The 22,110-nt window shown below is 48.6% G+C and overlaps 1 protein-coding gene across 4 annotated transcripts in view; it reads right to left on the minus strand.

Annotated features, from left to right (window-relative positions):
- Positions 1-2,327: 2,327 nt before the first annotated feature.
- The window catches only part of LOC126545015 (uncharacterized), a 466,980-nt gene continuing 447,197 nt past the window's right edge, over positions 2,328-22,110 (minus strand). For 3 of the 4 annotated variants that reach the window (XM_055061783.2, XM_055061793.2, XM_050192623.3), the window contains 4 exons: positions 19,391-19,704; positions 6,934-9,068; positions 5,138-5,311; positions 2,328-2,643 (listed from right to left, as the gene is read on the minus strand). In XM_055061783.2, the coding sequence (XP_054917758.2) occupies positions 2,596-2,643; positions 5,138-5,311; positions 6,934-9,068; positions 19,391-19,704 (2,671 nt within the window). In that variant the 3' untranslated portion in view covers positions 2,328-2,595. The remainder of the gene's footprint in view (positions 2,644-5,137; positions 5,312-6,933; positions 9,069-19,390; positions 19,705-22,110) is intronic. The other variant, XM_072287215.1, reaches the window with a different exon arrangement.

Raw genomic sequence — 22,110 nt, forward strand, 5'->3', positions numbered from 1 at the left:
GCTGGCCCGCCATGATTTTTAGACAGCATCTGCTCGGGCACAGTTAATTTCTTGCTGGGAAAGATGGGCTGAATTGTTACTCTAAGGAGCCGAAGACTGAACATTGCAAGTTTCAATAACTTGCCCTGAACCCCAAACGGCACTTAATACGAAAAGAATACCTTGAAATGCCCGACGCCACACTGACGTCCCGGCACTGGGATTTCGGCGCCAGATTCAATTAACGTAAATTCAACCTTCATTTGCCCTTCTACTAATGAAGCAGTCACCATGAAATTAACGAGAACAGAGCTACGGGAGAATACGCTCGTTTCAGTCTAAATTGACTTGAGTGTTTTTCTTTGGCGCTCCTTTAAGTAGAGACATCAACAGTATCATACAAATAAATAAATAAATAAATAAATAAATAAATAAATAAATAAATAAATAAATAAAAACATTAGTTGCGCAAGTTTTCGCATTCGGCCTGCACCGAAATGAGACGTCCAGGAGCGGGAATGTTATCCATGACCTCTCGTTCACCTGCGCGACGGCTCAGCGAGCGCAGGGTCTGCCGCAGTTGGTCACTGCCTCCGCCATAGCGGCCGCCCCAGATGGCCGCTATATACAATCAACTCACCTTGCGACGCCATGGGGAAAACTTCGCCGGAAGACGTTTTTTTGGCAAGCGATTTCAGTCAGTTTCATATTCAAAGCTCTAATGTCTTATTTAAGGCACCCTATATTTAAGAGGAAGCTTTAGCTCGAGCCCCCACTCCGATGCCGCCTATTCAAATACATGTAGAACGTAGAAACGCTTTTCGGAGACAACCACCGGGCCGATTTTAATGTGCTTCATTGGAGAGAGAATGTAAAATTCTAGTGCCAGTTTGAAGCTGAGCTCTCATTTACGGTTCGAATTTTTCAAAATCAGCTTTCGAAAATTGGCTAGATCGAAAAATATGGAAGCACGAAGTTTACAAATTTGTAGCTCTGCACTAAGAAAGAGATAGCAATTCTGTAAGGTCCATTCGTTAGAGCATGTAAAGCGAACTATGATTTATGAGTTTACTTCTTACGTGAATTTGTTACATAGTTTGCAAGGGTTTTGCAAAAGCCCTACTCACATATTAGTGGCCTATATGAGAGCCATATACGACACATCAGTTTTGTCCGTTTTATATGAACTCTTCCAAACAATTTACAGAATTGCGATATCTTATTCATGGCTGAGTTAGAGCTGTAAACTTTAGTTTCGTTTTCTGAAAATTTGCGATTTTCAACATTTTTTATAAAAATATTCATGTTCTAAGTCCGAAACGCGCTACCAAAAGTCACTAGATTTTAACCTTTTCTTTTAAATGCAACAAATCACAAAATTTCGCGCAGTGGTCGCTGATAAAAATAATTTCCCCTCTCCTGTGCATATAGATGAGAACCCCCGAGCGGAGTTGCCGTAAATTTGCTCTGGAGTAAAGAGGTCTCAACAGCAGCCAGAAAACGTCCAACATTATGACCAACAGCAACTGCCACTATAACCTATACGGCCGCATTGTTTTGCTTTGATGGCCTGTTGATGCCTCAACCCAATTGTTGTGAAGGCTTTAGCAAGCAGAATGCATAGATGCTTTCTATTGAAGTGGTACTAATATAACGCCGCTTCAAATATATCAACACACCTTTTTTCTCATCCAACTAGTTTTGTGACGGTGTATGAACTTAGTTTTGTGACCCGCAAGAACGCGTCGTTACGACGGGACCATCGTGGAGAGGCTGTACAGGCGCAATTCAAAGCACATGATGAAATTCGAACAATTTGGAAACTATTCTACACGTCGTTCTATTTTCAGGTTCGCTTACATTTGTTAAATTCTGGGGTTTTACGTTCCAAAACCACGATATGAATATGAGGCACCCGGTAGCGGGGAACCCAGGACTACTTTTCACCACCTGGGGTTATTTAAGGTGCCCCCAATTTACGGTGTACAAGAGCTTTCTTGTTTTTTTTTGTGTGTGTGTGCATTTTGCCCCTATCAAAATGCAGCCAGGCAGCGGCCGGGATTTGATCCCGAGCCTTCGGGCTTGGCAGCCACTACGCCTCCACCGCAGGTTGCCTACATTTGTATCAGTGACTTCATTCAGACTCCAAAACGTACACTTGGGGCGACCCGCTGCTTAGATACCGCCTACCGAGCGATTGCACGGCCCATTTCTATGCCATCACGCTTACCAGGAGTTGTGATCACGCAGTTATTTACCGTTCTCGTTTCTCTACGCTCATTGTGCACCAGTCGAAGCAAGCAGGCCTCACGTGCATGACACAGCAGATTGACTGAGAACAACGTGCGTACAGCAGCCCATGCTGCGAAAACTTAACTTTATTAGGAAATTTGGAGAAAAAGGGAGAGAGACAAAATAAGCCCACCGAGAGAGGTGCCAAAAATGTAGTATCATACAAAATGAGCTCGTCCATCAAAATGAAAAAGATGAGCGACACGCGTTGCCGAGAAAAAACTTCCCCGAGTCACAAAGAAACATGAGGAAAAAAAAAACTAACGAAAAGACATAATGGTAATAATTAAGCTCAAGGAAAGCCCCTCTCGTCTGGTGAACCCTTCAATTCTTCGTCGGTGCTTGTGTCTTCAACTTGCTCCACAGTTTTGCCTGCGAATGAACACGAAAAGCGAGCACAAGACATGAAGTGTGCGGTTTTATTTGCACCCCGCACTTACTGATAATATTATAGTGCTTGAAAGACCGAAAGTATACAGGTGCAATCACACCGAACGCATTTTAACGAATTTTAGACAAGACTACACGTAGTACTAAACCTACATCGCGGAGCAGTTAAAGTAGACTAAAGAACGTGCACATTTGAATTATACTTAACACGTTCGCGAGTGTGCGTTGTGCCATCGCTAGTACCATAGAGGACCGGTCGAAGGCTTAATAAATGTAGTTTTATAGAACCTACGTACAGAAAACTTCCACAGCAGCGATTCCACGCGCCACGCTGTTGAGTAATCACGGCCGACATGTGTTTGTCGAGGGAGCGTTCCTTTTTCGCCCGTTCGTGCACAAATTGATTCTGATGGCACCTGCGCATAGGGCAACCGTCGGCTGCTCTAACGAGCGACGGCCTTTCCGGTGGATCAGGGAAGCGTATTAACCTAGCAGTCCTTTGATCTCGCCGACATCCTAGCGATTACGTACAAGAGAACCTGGCAACTTCATCACGGCGCGAGAGTGGGCGTTGTGTCGGTTCCGCATGAGGCGTTGGGAGCCACAGGTCGGCCCCATATAAGTGAACGCTCATTCGTACTCACTCACCGGTACTTTTTTTTTATCCATATATTCACCCGCATTCGTGTCTCTACACACTCAACGGCACCTCACGGGCGCACAAACAAGCTCGCCAACACTCACTCGCGTACGAAGTCGCTTTCATTCACACTTACCAACACCCATCAACCTCATACAAGTGTGCACTCAAACTCACCAGCGCTTAAGCTCGTGCTGACGTCCATTCACAATCGCCGAGAATCCCTCATCTTCACCCTTATGTCCGCTCAAACGCACTATTACTGAATTGCTTTGATATGTCAACCAACATTGGCGCTTCATCATGCTCACGTATACTCAAACTCGCCGGTACTCATTTACAAATGTCGAATCACAGCTTGCGTCACTCACTCACACTCTATATATACCGCGTCTGCGAATACCGTAAAGGAAGGAAACATAGTATAGTGGGGGGGGGGGGGGGGGGGGGGCATTACGTCTCGCAGCAAGCCTTGCCAAGCCAACTCTGAGAAGCCATTGTCGTCACTTTTCCTCTCTAAAAGTCGCGCCAACAATTGACCTCAGCGTCTCAAGCGTATTGACCGCGAATGTTTCGTTCCCGGTACTTTCTAGTCGATGCGCACTTGCTCAGCAGCCCTGCCTGCAGAACGGACGGACAGGGATCACCAAAACTTAGCGCGCGCGCTGTCGTGATGATCACGTGTTGGGCGAATTTGTGTGGCTTCCATCGTGTTGCGCAATGCTCCCTACTAGTTCTTTCCTTCCTCCATGAGAATAAGAGCGTGAAGCCAGTTTGAATGAGTGTACTCGTGAGTGGGCATACGACCTACGTCGGGAGCAGCAGGGGTTACCTGAGAAGGCGTCTAAGCGGTCGCTGCGCAACTACTGTGGGGCGATCAGCGAGTGCACTGTATATTACGTGATGTATGTGGTTCGATCTTGCAAAAGAAGACGGGACTACGCTTGGCGAAACTAAGCCACCTGTTGCATGTCAGAACAGGGTATCGACGCTTTAAAACATATTCACGCAGAAACTCCTCCGGGAGTTGTCTAAATATGCGTAAGCATTGTGCCACTTCCTCATCTCCAAGGAGCCGGGTATCATTATCAGTGCTATATATATATAACTTCTTCCAGCCAGTAAAACGACAGCGCTGCGGCGACATGAACTGGTGCCGACGGCGGCGCAAGGTGCATTGATAGCGCAAGGAAAGTACTGCAGGTGGCGGCGCCAGGTGCGCTGCTGACGGCCCGATCATTATAAGCCGTTATCGCTCTTAAGTGCCTTATGCATGCGCATCCAGCCATCATGAACCGTGGTCAAACGTACTCCGGCAGCGGCTGTGTATGGAACCGCCGCGGGAACCGTAACCTGAAAGCGATCTGCCATGCGGACAGAGTGTGTCGAGTGCTAATAGCTCCACTCGCCGTGTTTATGCCGCTTCGCGTTGAAGAGGCGCGAAGGCTCATATCTTGAAAGCTATCTGCGAAAGGGGCAGGGTGTCGCGTGTGCCGAGAGCGTCGTGAGCGCTGTGTTCTCGTCGCTTCGTTCGCACTGAAGCGACAGGCAGCACGAAGGTAAAGTGGCTCGGTGCTGCGGGCTCTACCTAGAAAGCGATCGTCTTACGTGACGGGCGGACGGAGGGACGGACGCACGGTGTTTCTCGTTGGGTAAGCGTAGAAATGCTTACGCATTTAAAGATGCTCCTTAGTCCACGCCAGAAGATTTCATTAGGTGAATACGCCAAACTGCCGACCTATCTCCGAAGGAAATAAGCGGCGCTCGGAGGCTGGTGCATTATACACAATAAAGAGAGCAAACGTGTCGGAAGCGTTGTCTATGGACTACACCCACCTGGCACTGCTCGCTGCAGAAAGTCTGCGTCCTGCAGCAGCTGCAGACGAACTTGACGCGCGGATCTCCGCAGTTGACGCAGGCCAGCCCTGCTTGGAGCCAGGACATCTCGGGCGCCGATAGCTTTGGTTGCAGCGAGAGCAGCTCGGAAGGCAGGCCTGCCTGCATGCTGACCTGCACGGCAAGGCACCGGGACAAGAACATCAGCCAATAGCGTTGCGTAAGCGCTCGAGCAGGGCGTTATGTGAACTACAGAATCGTGCACACATTAAGTTTCCATTTAGCAACATTGATAATTAATAGCTGCTCCAACGACTACAACGACCGATTTGAGAAACAAGGCAGAATAAGCCACGCACAGAAAACTCAGTAAAAAGCACTTTTGTTCTCGTACATGGGCTACATTATGTGTACCGAGTTTTCATGCGCCAGTTGTGGCCACTAGAACTATGTAATATTGCATGGACGCAAATGTCATACACATGTTGCATCAGAAGAACGATATCCGGGGGAGGGACAGTACTTTGGGTGGGTGTCACTCAACGACACGACCTTCGCGCTCGCGGAAGCGTCCCAGTGGAATATTCGGTGAAACAAGTAGCTTGACTGGTTGTTTGGAAATGTATGATGAGACAGCGTGACTCTTCATTAGGAAAATATGTGGTGTGGACTGCACACCTACGAAGATTTGTCCGTTATTAATTTGCGTCAATCTACGATAATTACAACGCAAAACCCACTAACCCAACAGTAACTCCTCCTGAATATTATCGTCCAGCCAAGTGGAGTCTTATTCCCGCTCCCCCCCCCTGTCTTGTTTCAGAATAAAACTTCACCGCCATTTTAGCACTCGTACAAGTTCCTTTTCTTCGCCAGACGGGTTTCCATCGAACTTTGGATTATGTTCTTTCTGTTCGCTTTGTTCCATCATCAGGAGGTTGGGATCCCGACAAATATTTAAAAAAAAATAGTAGCTAGTCACGCTTCCTTGACACAAAAGAGGTGCGACAAGGAATGCATTGTGACCGCAAACTAAACCACATATACATTTCCATAACTGTTTAGGGATGGCCAATTACCTCTGACAGCCGCTCCCTTATTAAATGTCAGTACGCTAATTGCTGATTAATAATCACCTGTCTATTTCGTTTAAAATGGCAAATATAAAATATGAAAAGAGGGACACGTGCTGAACGGAAAGTTAAACACAGCAGCGTTAGAACCAGAGTCAGCCTACACAGGGCCATTTTGTACAAAAAATTAAAATGCGCCACAAGATTGACTAGAACAAGCTCACGGGTAGACGGCCGTATAACGGTACAGAAGACAGACGGCTAGGCATGTTCAAAAGGGAGTGCATTTTCCATTCATTACACCTCTGCCGTGCCGCAGAAGGGAAGTAGCGTACTTATTCGATCCATTCTTTACAAATGACTCACTCACGAAATAAAGAGTAGCGATTTTTTTTTAATAGGATAGTCCAATAAGGGTTCGCTGATATTCGCTACATTATTTCGCTGCTGCTGTCACACTTCTCAGCTCTAAACGCATGGAGACAAATACTAAAGCACAATTCAGAAAAACAGCAAGCACCGAAAGGACAAATAACACGACGAAAAGACCTGATTCAACAGACCACTGATGGAGTCATAGTCGCAGGTCTTCTTTGTTTTTTCGTGGTCTTTTACTTAGCCTGACAGTTCAACCACTGACAGTTCAACACGAAGAGCATCGGCTTTGATCACGTAAAACGGCAGAAACAACCGTGTAACGTAGCGGAAGAAAGGTCTACTCACCGGATTCTCCTTCTGCAGTAGGTGACTGATGTGCTCCCAGGCAGTGGGCCTGTTTTTGGTAGCTTGCTCTAGCAGCGCCTTCTGGTAGAGCTGCTGTTGCTGCTGTTGATGTTGCTGCTGTTGCTGCTGACTAGGCATACTCTGCTGCTTCATCTTCTCAAGGAGCGCGGACGCCTCGGCCTGCGCTAGCGCGGCTTCCTTGTTGACGCGAAGCTGCTGGTACAGGCTGTACGCCATGCCCTGATTGTACATGCTGGCTGCCGCAGACAGACCAGCGCGACCCAGTGGGTACGCACCGGCAGCCGCGGCAGCCGCCGCCACTGCCGCCGCGTTAACGCCAGCTAGTGAGCCACTGGAGCTGAGGGCCAGGTTGAACTCCTCCTGCTGACGGGCCAGCTCAGCTGCCACACCCCTGGAGTCCTCCGTTCTCGCTGCCGCTGCTTCCGCGAGTCGCTGGTGATGGGAGGTACGGGCTGACGGGTCACTGGCCATGCCAGCCAGTGCCTCGGACCTCGACAGAGATGGCGTGCTTCCAGCGGCGCTGTTGTGCTGCTTGGCCAGGGAACTGGGCACAGAGGCGGCCTTTAGAAGGGCCGCAGTGGAAGAGGACGAAGCATACTCCCGCAGGGCATCGCGCTGCAGGTGGTGGGGTAGTCCGGCGGTCAAGGAAAGTGGTGCGCCGTTTGGTGCGTTCCACCAGTTGGACACACCTGCCGCGGCTGCGGATGACGAAGCCATGGTTCCGCTGTTCACCCCTCGTGACGTGGACGTTTGAGCGACCGGAACAGCGGCAGCTGGAGTCGCCGGTGGCATTGGTCCTTTGGGAAGCAGCAGCCTGGGTGGCCTCTGGCTCGACGCAGCTGCCGCAGCGGCAGCGGCAACAGCAGCAGAAGAGGAGGATGACGACGACGACAACGCCGACGGGACGCTGAAGGCTGACTTGGAAGGCGCTATCGATGGCAGGGGCCTCGGCTGCCTGTTGTCACCGCCGCGAGGTGACACAGAGGAGCGCGCCGTAGACGATGTAGGAGGAGGGGCCGGAGCAGTGGCGCTGGCTCTGTCGTAGGACATGAGTCCTCGGCCGGGAGAGTCGCGCTCGGACCCTGAGTTTGCACGTAGCCGGTGTGGCGCCGGTGTCCCAGCAAGGAGAGGCATGGGCAAAGCAGGAGAATGCTGCGCCTGCAGCTGCGTTTGCACGGCAGGCTTCTTCTGGAGCGGAGGATCGGTCTCAGACGCCAAGCCAGCGCCCAGCGACGTGAGGTCCGCGGTAGCGGTGGCCGCCTGCGCCACTATGCTGGGGACGTCCGTGAAGCCCGGACTGTCGCTGGATTCGCCAGAGCCGGAGTCGGGACCGAACGCTCTGATGACGGAGCAGATTCCGGGGTACTTGCTCTCAAGCTGCTTTAGCGCATCTTCCTTGGCCGTTCGCAGGGTACTAATGCAAGCGAGCTCTTTCTCCTTGTACGTGGCCAAGATGGTGAGATGGTGGATCTGCTTCTTAAGCTCCACGATCTTGGACTCAAGCGTACTCATGCCCAGCTTGTTCTCTGGAAAGCTCATGGGTGGCACGGAAGCCATGTTGGACGCCTTTCCCAACGGTGGCTGTTGTTGCTGATGCTGCTGCTGTTGCTGCTGTTGTTGCAGCTGCTGTTCCTGGTGCCTCGCCGTGAGGCGAGCGTTCAGGAGAGACTTCGCTTCGTTCACGATGTCGGTGTCGCGTCCTCGTTTGGCAGAGTCTTTGGTCGGTTCGGCCGAGCCGCGAGCGTTGCGCGTCTCAAGAGTGACCTGGACGGGAGATGAGGCGGCGCTCGAATCGCTTTCCTTTGGTTTTCGACTAGGGTCGAGCAGCAGACGCTGCAGAATAGAATCCGAGGCCGGCTCAGAGGTGCCAGCGGTTCCCGCGCCCCCGGGGGATCCGCTGCTCGAATTACTGTCAGAGCCGTGGGCTCCGCGCCTATCGCGTTCCTTGGAGCGAGTGTCTTCTTCAGCGTGCGGTGCCGGGACGTGTCGAGAGGATGCTGAGTAGTTGATGGGAGAGTTGGCCAGTGGCTCCTCTGATGCGGACTGACTAGTGGTGGCCATTTGTGGTTGCACCTTGCCCACAGGAATGTCGGCTTTCGCTCGAAATGATTGCTCTGAAAGAAGGAAACAGAAACGCTGCGCGAACAACGCAAGAGGCGAAGAAAACAAAAAATAACATTACGTCGTGTACCAAGTTACGAAAGACCTTCCAAACAACTGTGCGTCATCGTTTATGGTCTCGTGCTATGTCGCGCCCCTTGAGCACGACCTCTATAAAAACCGATCGCGGTTACTTTGGCTGAGGCAGATTTACTCTCCGTGCGCCGCTGCGGAGGAGACCGTGAACACGACTCATCTAGGTTATCCCGCCTGAATAGGCGGGTTCCTTTTTATCGCGGCCGTGTTGACAGGACGCACGATAAGTCTGTTTGCTTTCCGCGCTAGTCTAACGGCGCTTTAGAGAACAGATGTCGGTCCTTCAGAGCCCTGTCTGCTTATAACATGAAGGGGAAAACTTCCATCACGCGGAAAAACGAGGCCAACGTTGCCAAAGCAAACCCGACGCAGACATTAAATATACCAAAGCCAGCACTCGCCGTCATAGTAAGCCATATTGCCTACCGTTCTTCCTTTTAAGCTTCCAAAAACATGGATGACTCACATATGGCGTGACTATGGTAAAACACCCACAACGTTAAACTTATACTTAGCCTACCCTATACTTACAAAGCAGCGCTGTTAGGGGAATATTTCTGAATTTGCTGCTTTACGATTACCTAAGCAGTGACACAAAATAAGTTCAGATTAGTAAACTAATACTGCAAAGCTCTATTCCAAGACATAAGGCGGGACAAGGTTAATTATTCCTGAATAAAATAAACGTCGTTTCCCTCCATTTTTAAATAATTGTGCGCAACCCTCGACACGGCTACGTCCGTGCGTCATCACGATTTTCAACGCATCTTTATTTTTATTGGCAGGTTTGGCACAAATCACGCATGCCTGTATTCTTGGTTTCATTAAAGTACAATATAGTGATTTCACAAATTAACAGTTGACTAATACAACGCTTTGAAAACCCTTGACATTACGCTACGGCTAGCAGTACCGGAACTGCGGAGCGACGTCGCCCTGCATGTCGCTTTCACGTATTTTTTTTTTCTGGCTTACCAAGGTTTATCTAAGGTAAACGTTGCAGTTTTACTATTGCTGATGTCTAACTTGCTAACACAGCTCAACATAATGTTAATCCCTCCCTAGTGTATCTTTTGGTTCACAAAACCCCCGACAATATTGTTTATTTCCTCGAGCGTAACATATATTGTGTGTCAATGCCAAGCACGAGTTTCAAGCCCTGCATTGAGCGATATATTATGGTGACACGCTGATCTCAACAACGCTTATTTAGGCTATTCTTGACAAGGCTAGATACCGGTATTAACAAGCAAGACGCGGAATGGTATGTCAGGAACGGTTGTATCGTTTTCGTTGACGCATAATAACAATATCTTAAAAAGAAGAACCCCTTTCAAAGGTTGAGGTCAGAAGAAAATACCTTCTGACCTCAACTGACCCATCAAAATCCTAGTCACATAATCCATTTTAATGTCAGTTCTTGTTATCAACCTGTCTCTTACGAACCTGCAGAAGTGCGTCCTCGATCACCTGGCACGGGCACAAAGTGTACCTCCATGCATACGGACATACAGTCTGTTTCCCTCATTTCTTCAGATAAAATCGTCTTTCATCTGCCTAAGCACATGGACACAGGTTTAACATCACGCAGCGGTTACTCGTGTTAATTTTTTTATTCTTGATTGTCACGTCACCGGGTGGCCTTATAAATGCACCATACATTAATTTTCAGTCATCAGTGGCGGTGCAGCGGTACGTCTCACACGAGGTATATAGCCATACCAAAAACCGGTGGCGACAAAATGATTATACGCTTGGCATATTCTATCGTCTGCATCTAGTAATTTCCTATACCGAAATATTGATGGATTGACAAATATTACGTAGAAAAGAACAGGCTCCAATTACTATATGCTCGTTCTATGACTTCAATATTAGTTATAGAAATAATGTAAGACAGCGTGGCCACTGAGCCTGAGCATGCTAATAAATTTCGCGAGCATGGGCGATAGTTCCAAGTTTCCAAGAACTAGTCCTGCTACACGTGGGCGTTGTCATCCAACCCACGACGCGAACCATCGAAAATTTGAAACCCTACATCGTTGACTGATAGCAGTTCTTAAATCGTAGCGTCGTGCTTAGCGCAATGTTAATTGAAATGCCCGTTGGGCAAGCCAGGCGGCGCAGGCACATATGCTAATCTGCCTGTGTTTACCTCTGGCGCTGCCAAACATCGCTTAGCTATATTTTTTTTTAAGAGAAAACGCGACACAAACCTCGCAACATAATAAACAGCTAAAGTATGATCTCCCTTTCGACTTGCGAGCTCTTGCAAAACATCGCGTTTCCTGTAAACAGCGTTCCAAAAGCAGAATCCCACAAATAGCCATGGGTATTAGTAACCATGACAACGATCACATCCGCGCCCACGGAATACGGATGCGGAGCTGCGTTTGCAAAGTAGAGCACGCCCACGCGGAATCACAAAGGCGAGTCTGAAACAGTGCAGGCCGCTTGGCGACAGGGTCAGAAATTGAACTTGAATAAGAAAAACCGCCGGGCTCTCGGAATTTTCTATGCGCTTTATACAAGCCTTGCATATGTACACGGCTTCCGGCCGCTCTAAACAGCGCCGTTTCTGTTTGCGTATAGGAAAATTTCGTTCATCGTTTAACCTTAAATTTCATAGCGTTCAACGAAAATAGTCCAACGCTAGCTTGCTCGCAAAACTGAATATGCTTACACTTCTGGCTAGAGTAGGATCAACTGTAGGCTTTGGTTCTTTTACCTGCAGGCTACGGCCTAGACTACAGACAGCTTTATATTCACGTATAGCGGACCGCTGCGACCCGCAACGGCATCTTTCTAAGCTAAGTTCGTCACCCACCATGCGTTAACAATACATAAAGTTCGCAGAAGGACTGACAACTGGGCGATTCTGGACACTTTCGTCGTCAAGAAAGTAGCTCCACGCGCGTAATTCCACCAAGTGACCGTATTGCTATATTAAACACAGGGCCTTGGCTCGCATTAGCACTTAGTGGTGTGGACACGCACGCACAGCGGACGAACGTGAAAACGCGTTTCGTCTGCTACGTGGAGTTTGACGCGAATCAATTCCAACTCGCCTATACAGCTCTTTTGTACTTACTAGGGTTAGAATTTAAAAGCATTTAAATGCACGCCCACCTTGTGGCGCTATGTCACGGCGGCCCCAAAGAGAAAAAGCCCTCACAGGAACAAAATAACAAAATGAAGCGAAAGTAAGAGACGGAGCAATCGAGCGCAGCAGCGAGAGCTCCGGATCACGTGCGGCACGAGAGATATCGATCGGTGGCCTTGGCCGCCACTGGCGGTCACCTCGAGTCGCGAGCGATACGAGGTGCTCTGACGCACTTTTGTCCTCGGAGCGGTTTCGCCATATAACAGCGCCTGTAGAGCGCCAAGTGCCCGCACGCACGCACGCATACATACATACACGTGAGTGAGTTTGGCATCGCTTACTTGGCTAGATACGGAGAAGCCCTGTGGGCGTTAAATAAAGATTGAGAGGTCGCGGAGGGACGTGGAGGACGCACAGACAGGCGAGACGACTGCGTCACGACGGTAGCCGTGCAATGCACGAGAATGTGACGCAATCTGGAGAGCCGGTTGATAAACCTGTAGCCCCACCACGTGCGCTCCGGTTAAATGTCTCATGCTACGAGGCTTTGCAGCGGCTGTAGCGGTCATTGATAACATAGCGCAACGCCCGTCGCCGGGACCTACGGTCAATCAAGGCCTTCTGCGCATATATACTTGTTTTGTTGCCGGCTCGCTCGCTCGATTGATTGATTGATTGATTGATTGATTGATTGATTGATTGATTGATTGATTGATTGATTGATTGATTGATTGATTGATTGATTGATCTTAATACACTGTGTGGACAGTTTTGCCCTGAAGCCTACCATACAATTGATCAGGCGCGTTAGAATGACATCCTCTAATATTTTACCTATACACGATGCAAAGGAAATTGGTCCGAGGTTCTTAAGGTTTAGTTTCTTGCCTTGTTTGGCAATCATTATGATTTCTGCCGTTTTCCACTGTTTTGGTGTCCGACCTTTTTTCCTCCCAGCACTTGAACACATAATCGGTGCGGGCTGTGACTGCCTCATCTAAATTCGTGAGGGCTTTGTAATTCCATCGGGACCGGGCGTAGATTTGGTATTCAGTTTCGTAAGTTGTGATCTTACCTTTGCTTCTATCAGGGGTCCGTCAATGGAATCATTTTCTTTGCCCTTGTACGGACTTAACGGGTCTTTGGTTGTATCCCCTGCCTATCTCTCCTTTATTTCTTGTACTAGTTCTTCTCTACCTTCCTATTTATGCATAATTTTAAGTAAGTTTTGTCGTTGCGCTTTCTTGCTCTTTTCCGAGTCTATCGATATCTTACGAGGTTCCATGTTGTGGACAAACCCATTTGTTTTTCGATCGTATAACACGTTTCCTCCCATTTTTGTCTGCATTGTTGCTCAGCCTATTCCGCAATTTCTTTGCTGAGCGCGGCTATTTTGTTTCTATGTCTCTAGTTGTGCTTTTGCTTATTTCCACCTCCTCTGTAGGCTCTTTTTCGCTTCCCACATATGTAGTAGCTTAATGTCTGTTTTGTCTAGTCCTTCTTTCTCTGACGTGTTCTCAGTTGCTTGTTTCGGGTTTCCTAGCTATTCATGTATGTCTTCTGTGATATCACTTGCTTCCTTACCTCTAATTTTTCTAAAGGCACCATATTTAATTGCCTGCAATACTTTACCTTCCCTTTTTTGTGGGCCTGCATTAAAGTGGTGTCAGTAATATAAGGATCCCCTGTCTATATTTTCCTGTGTGTTGACCCAATGCGTTAAGATTATATTCTTGGTGAATGTAAGGTCAGGAGTGGTGTCATTGGATACGCTATTTCCAATACTGGTTGGGAAGAAGAGTTCCGTTAATAATGTAAGTCCGTCTTGTTGGGCGTCATTCCAGATATGTAGACCTTTGATAGCTTCCTTATCATAGCCCCAGGTCGCATGGGGTGCATTAAAATCTAACTATAACAAGTGCTCTTTTGTTTGCAACGTCTACAATCTTCCTAAAAAGCGACCTAACCTTCGTATTACATCTAGAACTGCTACATACGCTTAATATAAATAAACTTTCTTCATTCTTCTTCGTCGGAATGAACCCAACTAGAACATGATACACACCGTAAATTTCTGTATCGTGTTCGATTGCTTTAAGATTTCTTCGCGCGAGTGTAGTTACGGACGCTTTTCCATCAGGGGGTCCATAAGATTTGTAGCCTGATAATTTAGCCATTCCTACAGTATCCTGTAAGGCGATGACATCCGGCGCCTCCTTTTCCTCTAAAAATAGCTGTAGGTTTCCCCGTATCCGGCGATACCCACGACAGTTACACTGCCAAATTGTATACTGATTACGTCAAGCCATGTTTAAACTGGCCCTTCCCCTTGTTAGGAACGGCCTGCAGAGGTGCCGACATACAAGGTTTCCCGAGCCAGCTGCAGCAGCGGGGTTGGCGTTTTCTAGGAACCAACCGTCAGTCTCCAGCCGAACGGCGCCACTAGGTCTACTGTGGAGACTTGCTTTGAAAGGACGACAAGGCGTCATTCCGCAGCCTGTTGGCGTCACGATGTCTGCTGCGGCGACTGACCGTGTGAGGAGGACAAAACGGCGAGTCAGCAACTCTTCGTCGCCGGAATGCCGGGACGAAGTCGGGGAACCAGGCTTTGTTAGTGAACTCGCTATCATCGACCTGGTCTGTCGGGAGCGGAGAAGTTCCTGAGGGAATGTATTTGGCGGCAGCGTCTCACGCGCCTTTCAAGACGCAAGACCTAGTTCTGCGAAGACCGTTTCGCCTCGATGGGGGCAGTTAAACCTGTGCGGAAGTGTATGTGTAAGCCCTCCCCCTCAAAGACGGCTCGGCTACGATGGCTCTTGAACGTTTTCCCTCACCTAGGGATCTAGGGAGGAGAGATCGTATTTAAGGAGATGTTGTGCGTCTCCTCAGAGTGTTTTCTCTCGCAGTCATGCTAGACTGATGAACTGAAACGTCCTTATGTAGATACTGTAAATAATCCCACATTCTTCGTTCTCGATGAGAACAAGTCTCACTTCAACGTCCTCAGCGTGGATGAGTTGGACGACGGCATAGGCCAGCTACCATCTATTTCATGCCAGACTCCAAACACTACACCCTGTGATTTTAATCACTTTGCTCGTAGCCGGTCTGTTGCATGGTTTAAAGGTTGTATTAATCGGGCCCACTCCTATATAAGCCTCAAATCTGTTTGCGTGTTCTACACGCCGTTAGTCGGCTTTCTGTGCTATCTATTCTTTGTCTCATTTCTCCAAGCTGCACCGGCAATCCCGCGAATGGCTGTTGCAATGTCTTGGTTAATTCTACGAACATATTGTCTACTTTCTTTTCTAGTGTTTTTGATATGCCATCATTTTCTACGTACGACATTTCGTCTGCCCGTCTTTCTGCTACTTACGCTCCTGACGCCTGTACAGACACAGGTGTTGGAGCTCGACTAGGCGATTGTAATGTGCTAGTTGACTCGCGCAGCTGATTTTGCCTGAATTTAGCGTTCCCCTCCTTTGCTTGACTTCGTCCCTCTGGTTTGCGTTTCCTCGGGCGAGTTGCCGTGGCATCTTGTTTTTAGCTTAGGTTAGTTCTTGTCCTAGGGCGAACCCTTCTGTCCCTCCCTCGGAGGACCTCCCAGACGGGAGAGAAGCAACGGACATCACGCTTTCCCAGCTCTCTTGTATCCGGCGGCCCCGACTTCCGTCAGGACCCTCTCGGGACTCTCCTAGAGGTGACGTCCTTGTTCTTGACTTGAATGTGGCCTTTGAACTGGAGCTGTCTTTAAGCGAGGGCGTGGATATGGATCCGCGTAGGGCATTTTCTCTTTCCCCTCCGGCGAGTCTGGCGAAGGAGCTGGAATGATCCCTGTTTCGCCAATCGTGCGATTTTACTTCTCGGGGTTTTCCGTTTCGTTGTGTTGTCTCCAATTCTGTTTTGTACTGCTGTTCGTCGTATTCTTGACATTTTGTTGTCCATCGCTGTAGGGCTGTCGATGTAAAACTCTTCCTTATGTAATGCCCGTTTTATGTTGTTTCTTGTATAGGGTACATTATATTCGGCCCTACGATAGTAGACGAAGTGCGGCAGAAAAGTACCTTCAAAACGACAACCACTGAGTCCGTTTGTCCCATGCGTCTTGCGTGCAGAATGGTCAGGTTTCTCTGGTTCACCAGGCTCCTTTCTATGTCTTTTGGCTTGTCATACGTCGGGATTCCGTGTTTAACCCCCTTGGATGTATCTGCCGGCGCTTTCATATACGCGGTCGTTGCGCAGTTCTTTTGATTTATTTGTATTTTCTTGATATTGCCGTAAGTCGTAGCATTTTCCAGAATTGGCGCGCTCACGACTATTGTATTCCGTCTCACGTTGATTCGGAGTGCATCTTCTCCGCCATTATCCGATTGCATTGTTGCCGCTCGTAGGAGTTCGTCTCTGATGAGCCCTAGATTTCTTGTTCGCCTCTCCATTCGCCTTGTTTCGTCGTTCATGGGCCACAACCCATCGGTTATTGTTGTCGTACTCTTTGGGAGATATTACCTCCACAACTTCCATTTCGTAGGCTTGTTGCAAGCCGCGGACCACGCAGTGCCACCGCGTCGACGGACCAGAGGGTGGCGTGGTGGGAACCTTAAAGAGGTGTTACGGCTAAACAATTGGGCCCACATGTTATATCCTGGCGTCTTCCGAGCGAGATGAACATCCGGCACAAGCTGTGATGGTCCAAATTTCTGCGATTGTCCTTGATCCGCAGCGAAAATGAAGAAATGTCAGAGCGCATTCGAGAGGCGTCCAATCGGCTCGGCCCCGTAGCAGCGAACCCAAAATATGTCTATGAAAGCTTTTATTCAGAACTGTTTGGCCGAAGGCATATACAGGATTTTCTTTCCTTTCTTTCTTTGTCCGATGGGACGCATTATTTTGTTATTTGAGTACCTTCGGTCCAGACAATCTTGTTGCATCATGTCTAGTTTTGTTACAGCTGTGACTTGTCAATGTGAAGTAGCGTTGTTAGTGTAACAAGTTTCCAGAACTTGTGTAAAACAGTCAATTATTTATTTACATATTTCACTATAAGACAAAGTCCACGCGCCCACCTGTTCGACATGACTGCAGCGGGGCACTTGAGGTGGGCTTCAAATCTGAAGCTTCTTTACACCTTTTCTTAAATTCAGTTTTCGGAAAATTAACACGAGGAACGAGTTGCTGCAGTGTTAAAGGTTCTTTCCGTTTCAGGGTCGATTTTAGCCGTTTTGAAGGTCCCGCCCTGGGATTAGTCAGCTTTGCGGCGAAAACTTCTACCATACAAATAGATGTCACGAGCAAAATGACACTGGGCCACCTACGAGATTGGAGCCATCTCATTTTTCCTGTACATTTGCAGCGCTGATAGCATATGACGCTCGGCGGCTGCAAATTCCGTGAGCTAATGTGTTAACTACGTGGCCTTGTCGTTGTCGATGCGTCCGACGTTTTTTACCAACAACTACCTTATTTTCGGTGCATACTCTATTATAGATATGCGCCACGTTTGAGGCTGATCACCATTGTCAGATGCGTCTTCTTTCTGCGCCGACGCTGTTTTCACGAGCATGATAACGAAGAGTTGCACGCGTGTGCACCGTCAACATTTTGATAACATTTTCTATGCGATGCACATGATGTAATGCTCGTCCACTTCAGTACTGCTGGCTGTGGCCTCCGATATGCATGCGCAGACGCCGCTGCTCTCGGAGTCTGTGTGGAGCACAGGGCATCGCACCTACACGCGCACCCCCTGTTAAGCGATGGCTCAGTGAATATCGCGCTCGACTCCAAAGTGCACATTGCTTCACCGGCATGGGTTCAAATTTTAATGGAGGCGGATTGCAAAGAAGTATTATTTCTTCTTCGCGCCGTGGCAATGGTGAAGCTGAAGATGACGAGGTAGTCTAACGACGACAGAAATCGTCGTTTTGTGTCGTCGGGGCCGCGGTCCTTGTCAGCGTAACAGACTTTGGACGGACGGACAAGGCAAGCCCGGTTCCAAGCCCTGAACTGATGTCGCGGTAATACTGTTTTGTTCAAGTTTTGTTCAAGATATGGCCATACGTACAACTCGCAGCGAATTTGATGCAAGTTGACGCGACAGAAATGCATGCAACTTAAAACGCTGTAGCACGTGCGTCGTACATTTTTTTAAAATTCAACGAGCATCACTAAGTGACGCGCATAGCCACCGTTACTAACGATTGCCTGACACAAAGCACGACAAATGAGTCGCGCGTCCGGGGTTGGAGAGGCCTGGTGCCACGTAATGGGGCCGTCATTTCGAACAACTCGTTTCCCATCCTTGTGGCGCGAAACAGCTGCGGCCTAGTATCTGGTGCGTCGCAAGGGCTTCCACGTTATGAAACCACAGCGTAAAAAGAAAAAAACGGCACAACAACAACGAAATTTATCATTCGTGCCGTGTTTCCGAAATTCTCCGCTGTAAGTTAATCGTGCTGGCAAAGGAGTTAATGACCCGACAAAATATTTCACGCCTGCGCCATTTTGAAAGAGTGCGTCCCTGCCTTCGCCTTTACAGCTGGCGCGTCGTAAGCAGACCCGCAACCTCGCACGGCAAGGACGAAAAGGATCACTCACAGCACAAACGCTTGTATTGTGATCCTCTTTTCTTCGTCCCCACCGTGTTAGCGCTGCTGCTTGTCAAATATGAATTGCCACCAACTCGCCGAAGTTTTCCTATACTAATGCCGCACAAGCACAAGCAAAACTGCTACAATCAGTTTCAAGTGCTTCGTTTGAAGTCCTTCTAATGTACACGACGCGACCACAGGATCGCTCTTAAATGATGACGCTTGTGTTTCGAGTTCGAAACGGAGTGCTTTCCCGGACATTGTCAGATTCTGCCACCTTCCCAACTTTGGTGATGACGGCATTTTGAGCCAATCAAAGAGGAGCACAGCAGCCTCTGAATGGCTTAAATTGCCGCCACGTCGGGCAATGATGCTTTGATAGCACGGTATAGACTGTCTATGATGATGAACGGTAGTGTATACCTCGACAAAAACCACTTCTGCTGTAATAACAGGCTTTATAGCACAAGGCACCACCGGTTTCAAAAATGAGGACATTCATAAGACCCATGAGAAACCGCCCATAAAGCACGATATAAACGGCTCTCACCTTTCAGTGACAAATCGAGCGGTTCCAAGCCCGGCAGCGGCGGGACGAAGTTCGCCATCCGACCGGAGACAGACAGGTCGTTGGGCTCTTCCTTGACCACGATGATGTCCGGAGACTCGGCCCTGGAAGGCGACGTGGGCAACGACGCTGGCCACTGGTACAACAACGATGACGACGGCCCCACCGCATAGTGGCCAGACGAGGAGGTCGTCCTCCGGTGAGCAGCGCTTGGAGGAGACGTGGTCGTCGGGACGCTCTCACTGGCGCCGGGCCCGTCGGAAGCGCTGGGCGCTGCTGGGGAGCCTCGGACGCTGCTGCGGAAACGGACGAGGCCGCCAAAATGTCTTTAAAAGGAGTACTGACATCATGGAGGAAGGAAAATGACTAGGAAGGAGTTTCACGTGACAATCTCGAAGTCTAAATGCAATATATATATATAGAAAGAAAAGGCCCATCGGAAACACGCCCTCCCTACGCCAAACGCAAGCGGTAGTTTCTAGCTGCCAAGCGCTCAGGGTACGGGAGAGTAGAGCGGAGAAGTGCCGACCAGGGTTGATGGTGATGTGGGCGTCGCTAAGAGTTACCGCGAATCCAACAGGTTCCTGAAAGGAGGTTTGGCAGCCATGGTGGCCCTATTTCCCAGAATTCAAAGCGCATATGGGCATCTGAGAGGAGTAGCGGCGTCAGAGGAGTTTGGCTTGCCGAGGCTATAGGTTACACCTGATGTCATGCTGCCTCTTCAATTATTTTTCTTACTTCCTCCGTGACTGACATTTATTTTTAAATTCGTAGAAACTGTACCATTCGTTTCTCTCACGTAAAAGGGTGAAGTCGACATTATCGCGACGTCGCGATACAGAACAAAATTTTCTGGCGTTGTGTAGCAATAAGGCTGGGAAATGATGATGTTTATAAAATATATAAGCAGGCACGTTCCCGCATTTCATGTGGCTGCGCTTGCGTGGGACCGCTGCAGCGCCCGCAGAAACGGGGCGATCCAGTGTATCATGACATCACTGACTTCGTGACGCATAAACTCGTTGGTTACTGGAATTGGTTCGTAGAAACAAGCATTGTAGTTCATTATTTACGGTGCTCTGACTTTGACGGTTGCCAGGATGTCTTGCAGTGTTTAGAGGGTACGGAATTTCATTTCGCGCAAGAAATATGGCATGTGTCAGTACTCCTTTAAAGTACGACCTAAAAGTACAGCCGAATGGAAAGGCTTTCGAAGTACGCAAGTCGCGAATAATATTAAATAGAGCACCCGAAATGGCCACTGAACTCTGCTGTGGAATCTGGTACACCTGCCGCGCGAGAATGCAATATCCACTGCACTTTTGGCGTGTCGGGGAACACTTACTGGCTGCATGTGACGAAATTTATTTACAAGATGCGGCTAGGCGAAAGAACATTTCACCGGAGATGACTTGGCTCGACTCTAGGACTACTGCGTCTTTCTGTTTTAGAACAGTTGCCTGCAGTGTGTAAATGGGTTTGGTACTCAAACGAAAGTAAAGCAGGGAGGGGACACGCCGCAACACTGAACTGGCACCCTGAACCCTAGTCCTGGTTTCTTGTGTTCTTGTCTCAAGTCGTTGAGAATGGATGTGTACAGTCTCTTTCCATTGTCACTGGTTTCGTATACTAATGGTGAACTATACTGGTGGGAAAACGTCGCGTCGTAATCCGACCATCTTGTTCTGAGAGAAGTAAACAGCAGTCGGTCAATTTTCTCGGCACTCCAACGACTGAGCGCTTCAATGGCCCATGAAAGCCAATAAAAGATACAATCCAGCGCCACACTGGGGTAGTACACTTTTCTTCAGGTAATTCTCATATTTAAAGACAAGACGGGGACAAGGCCGGTGATAAGGATGATGAGAGGAACCAAGCTTCTAGCAGTCGACGTCAGAGGACTGACCCTTTGGCTGTGCCTTGCAAAATACAGAGCGCTTCGTGCAATGACTCATGTTGCTCCCGAATGGTTGCTCATTTTCCCACAGCTTCTCGAATTGGTCCAGAAATTTCGTGAAAAATCTAGAAAATGCGCGTGCCAGGAAAGCTAGAACAAGTCAGTGACCCTAAATGTATTCAATCGTTTTCACTTTCTTTACAGCAGTTGGTAACCCCTCTTTTAGGACTGCGCACTCTTCAAACAGTGCGATAATGCCGAATATTACAGATACGTAAGTGTTATCAGTCAATTTTAAGTCGTTCAGTGTATGCAGCAGCAAGCTACCGGCAAGTGCTCCCGCAAAAATTACGCATTTCTTTTTCTCAGAGATTTGGCTGTACGTTTGACCGCTGCGTGCAGTTGCGCTGAAAATTACTGTCCTTGGACACGTTAACTAAGTTCGCTGGACAGTGCCATTGTTTCAGATTACAGCTCCACCTGCGCTTACCTTCAGACATGCATGCGAATGTGCAGATTTAATTAGGGGAGCGCAGTTTTAGCTAGGTATAGTGCTGCGATTTTTTTATCTCTCTCTCATGTGTAGACCACCTCACAGTATCTGCTGTGTCGAAAACGAAATTAGATTAAGCTTAGCTGAGTACGCCGAGAAAGAAACATTTTTCAGCGCTGCGTCAACAGTTTCAGTCTTGTCTATGAGCAGGCGTGGTGTCAGCGGGATAAGAGCTACCGGGTGGGCGTAATCAACGTGCCGTGTTTTGAAACATGACACTCAACAGCAGCGCGCTGCTCTGATGACGTATAC

This window comes from Dermacentor andersoni, chromosome 3 (assembly GCF_023375885.2).
Source record: "Dermacentor andersoni chromosome 3, qqDerAnde1_hic_scaffold, whole genome shotgun sequence".
Taxonomy (NCBI): Eukaryota; Metazoa; Arthropoda; class Arachnida; order Ixodida; family Ixodidae; genus Dermacentor; species Dermacentor andersoni.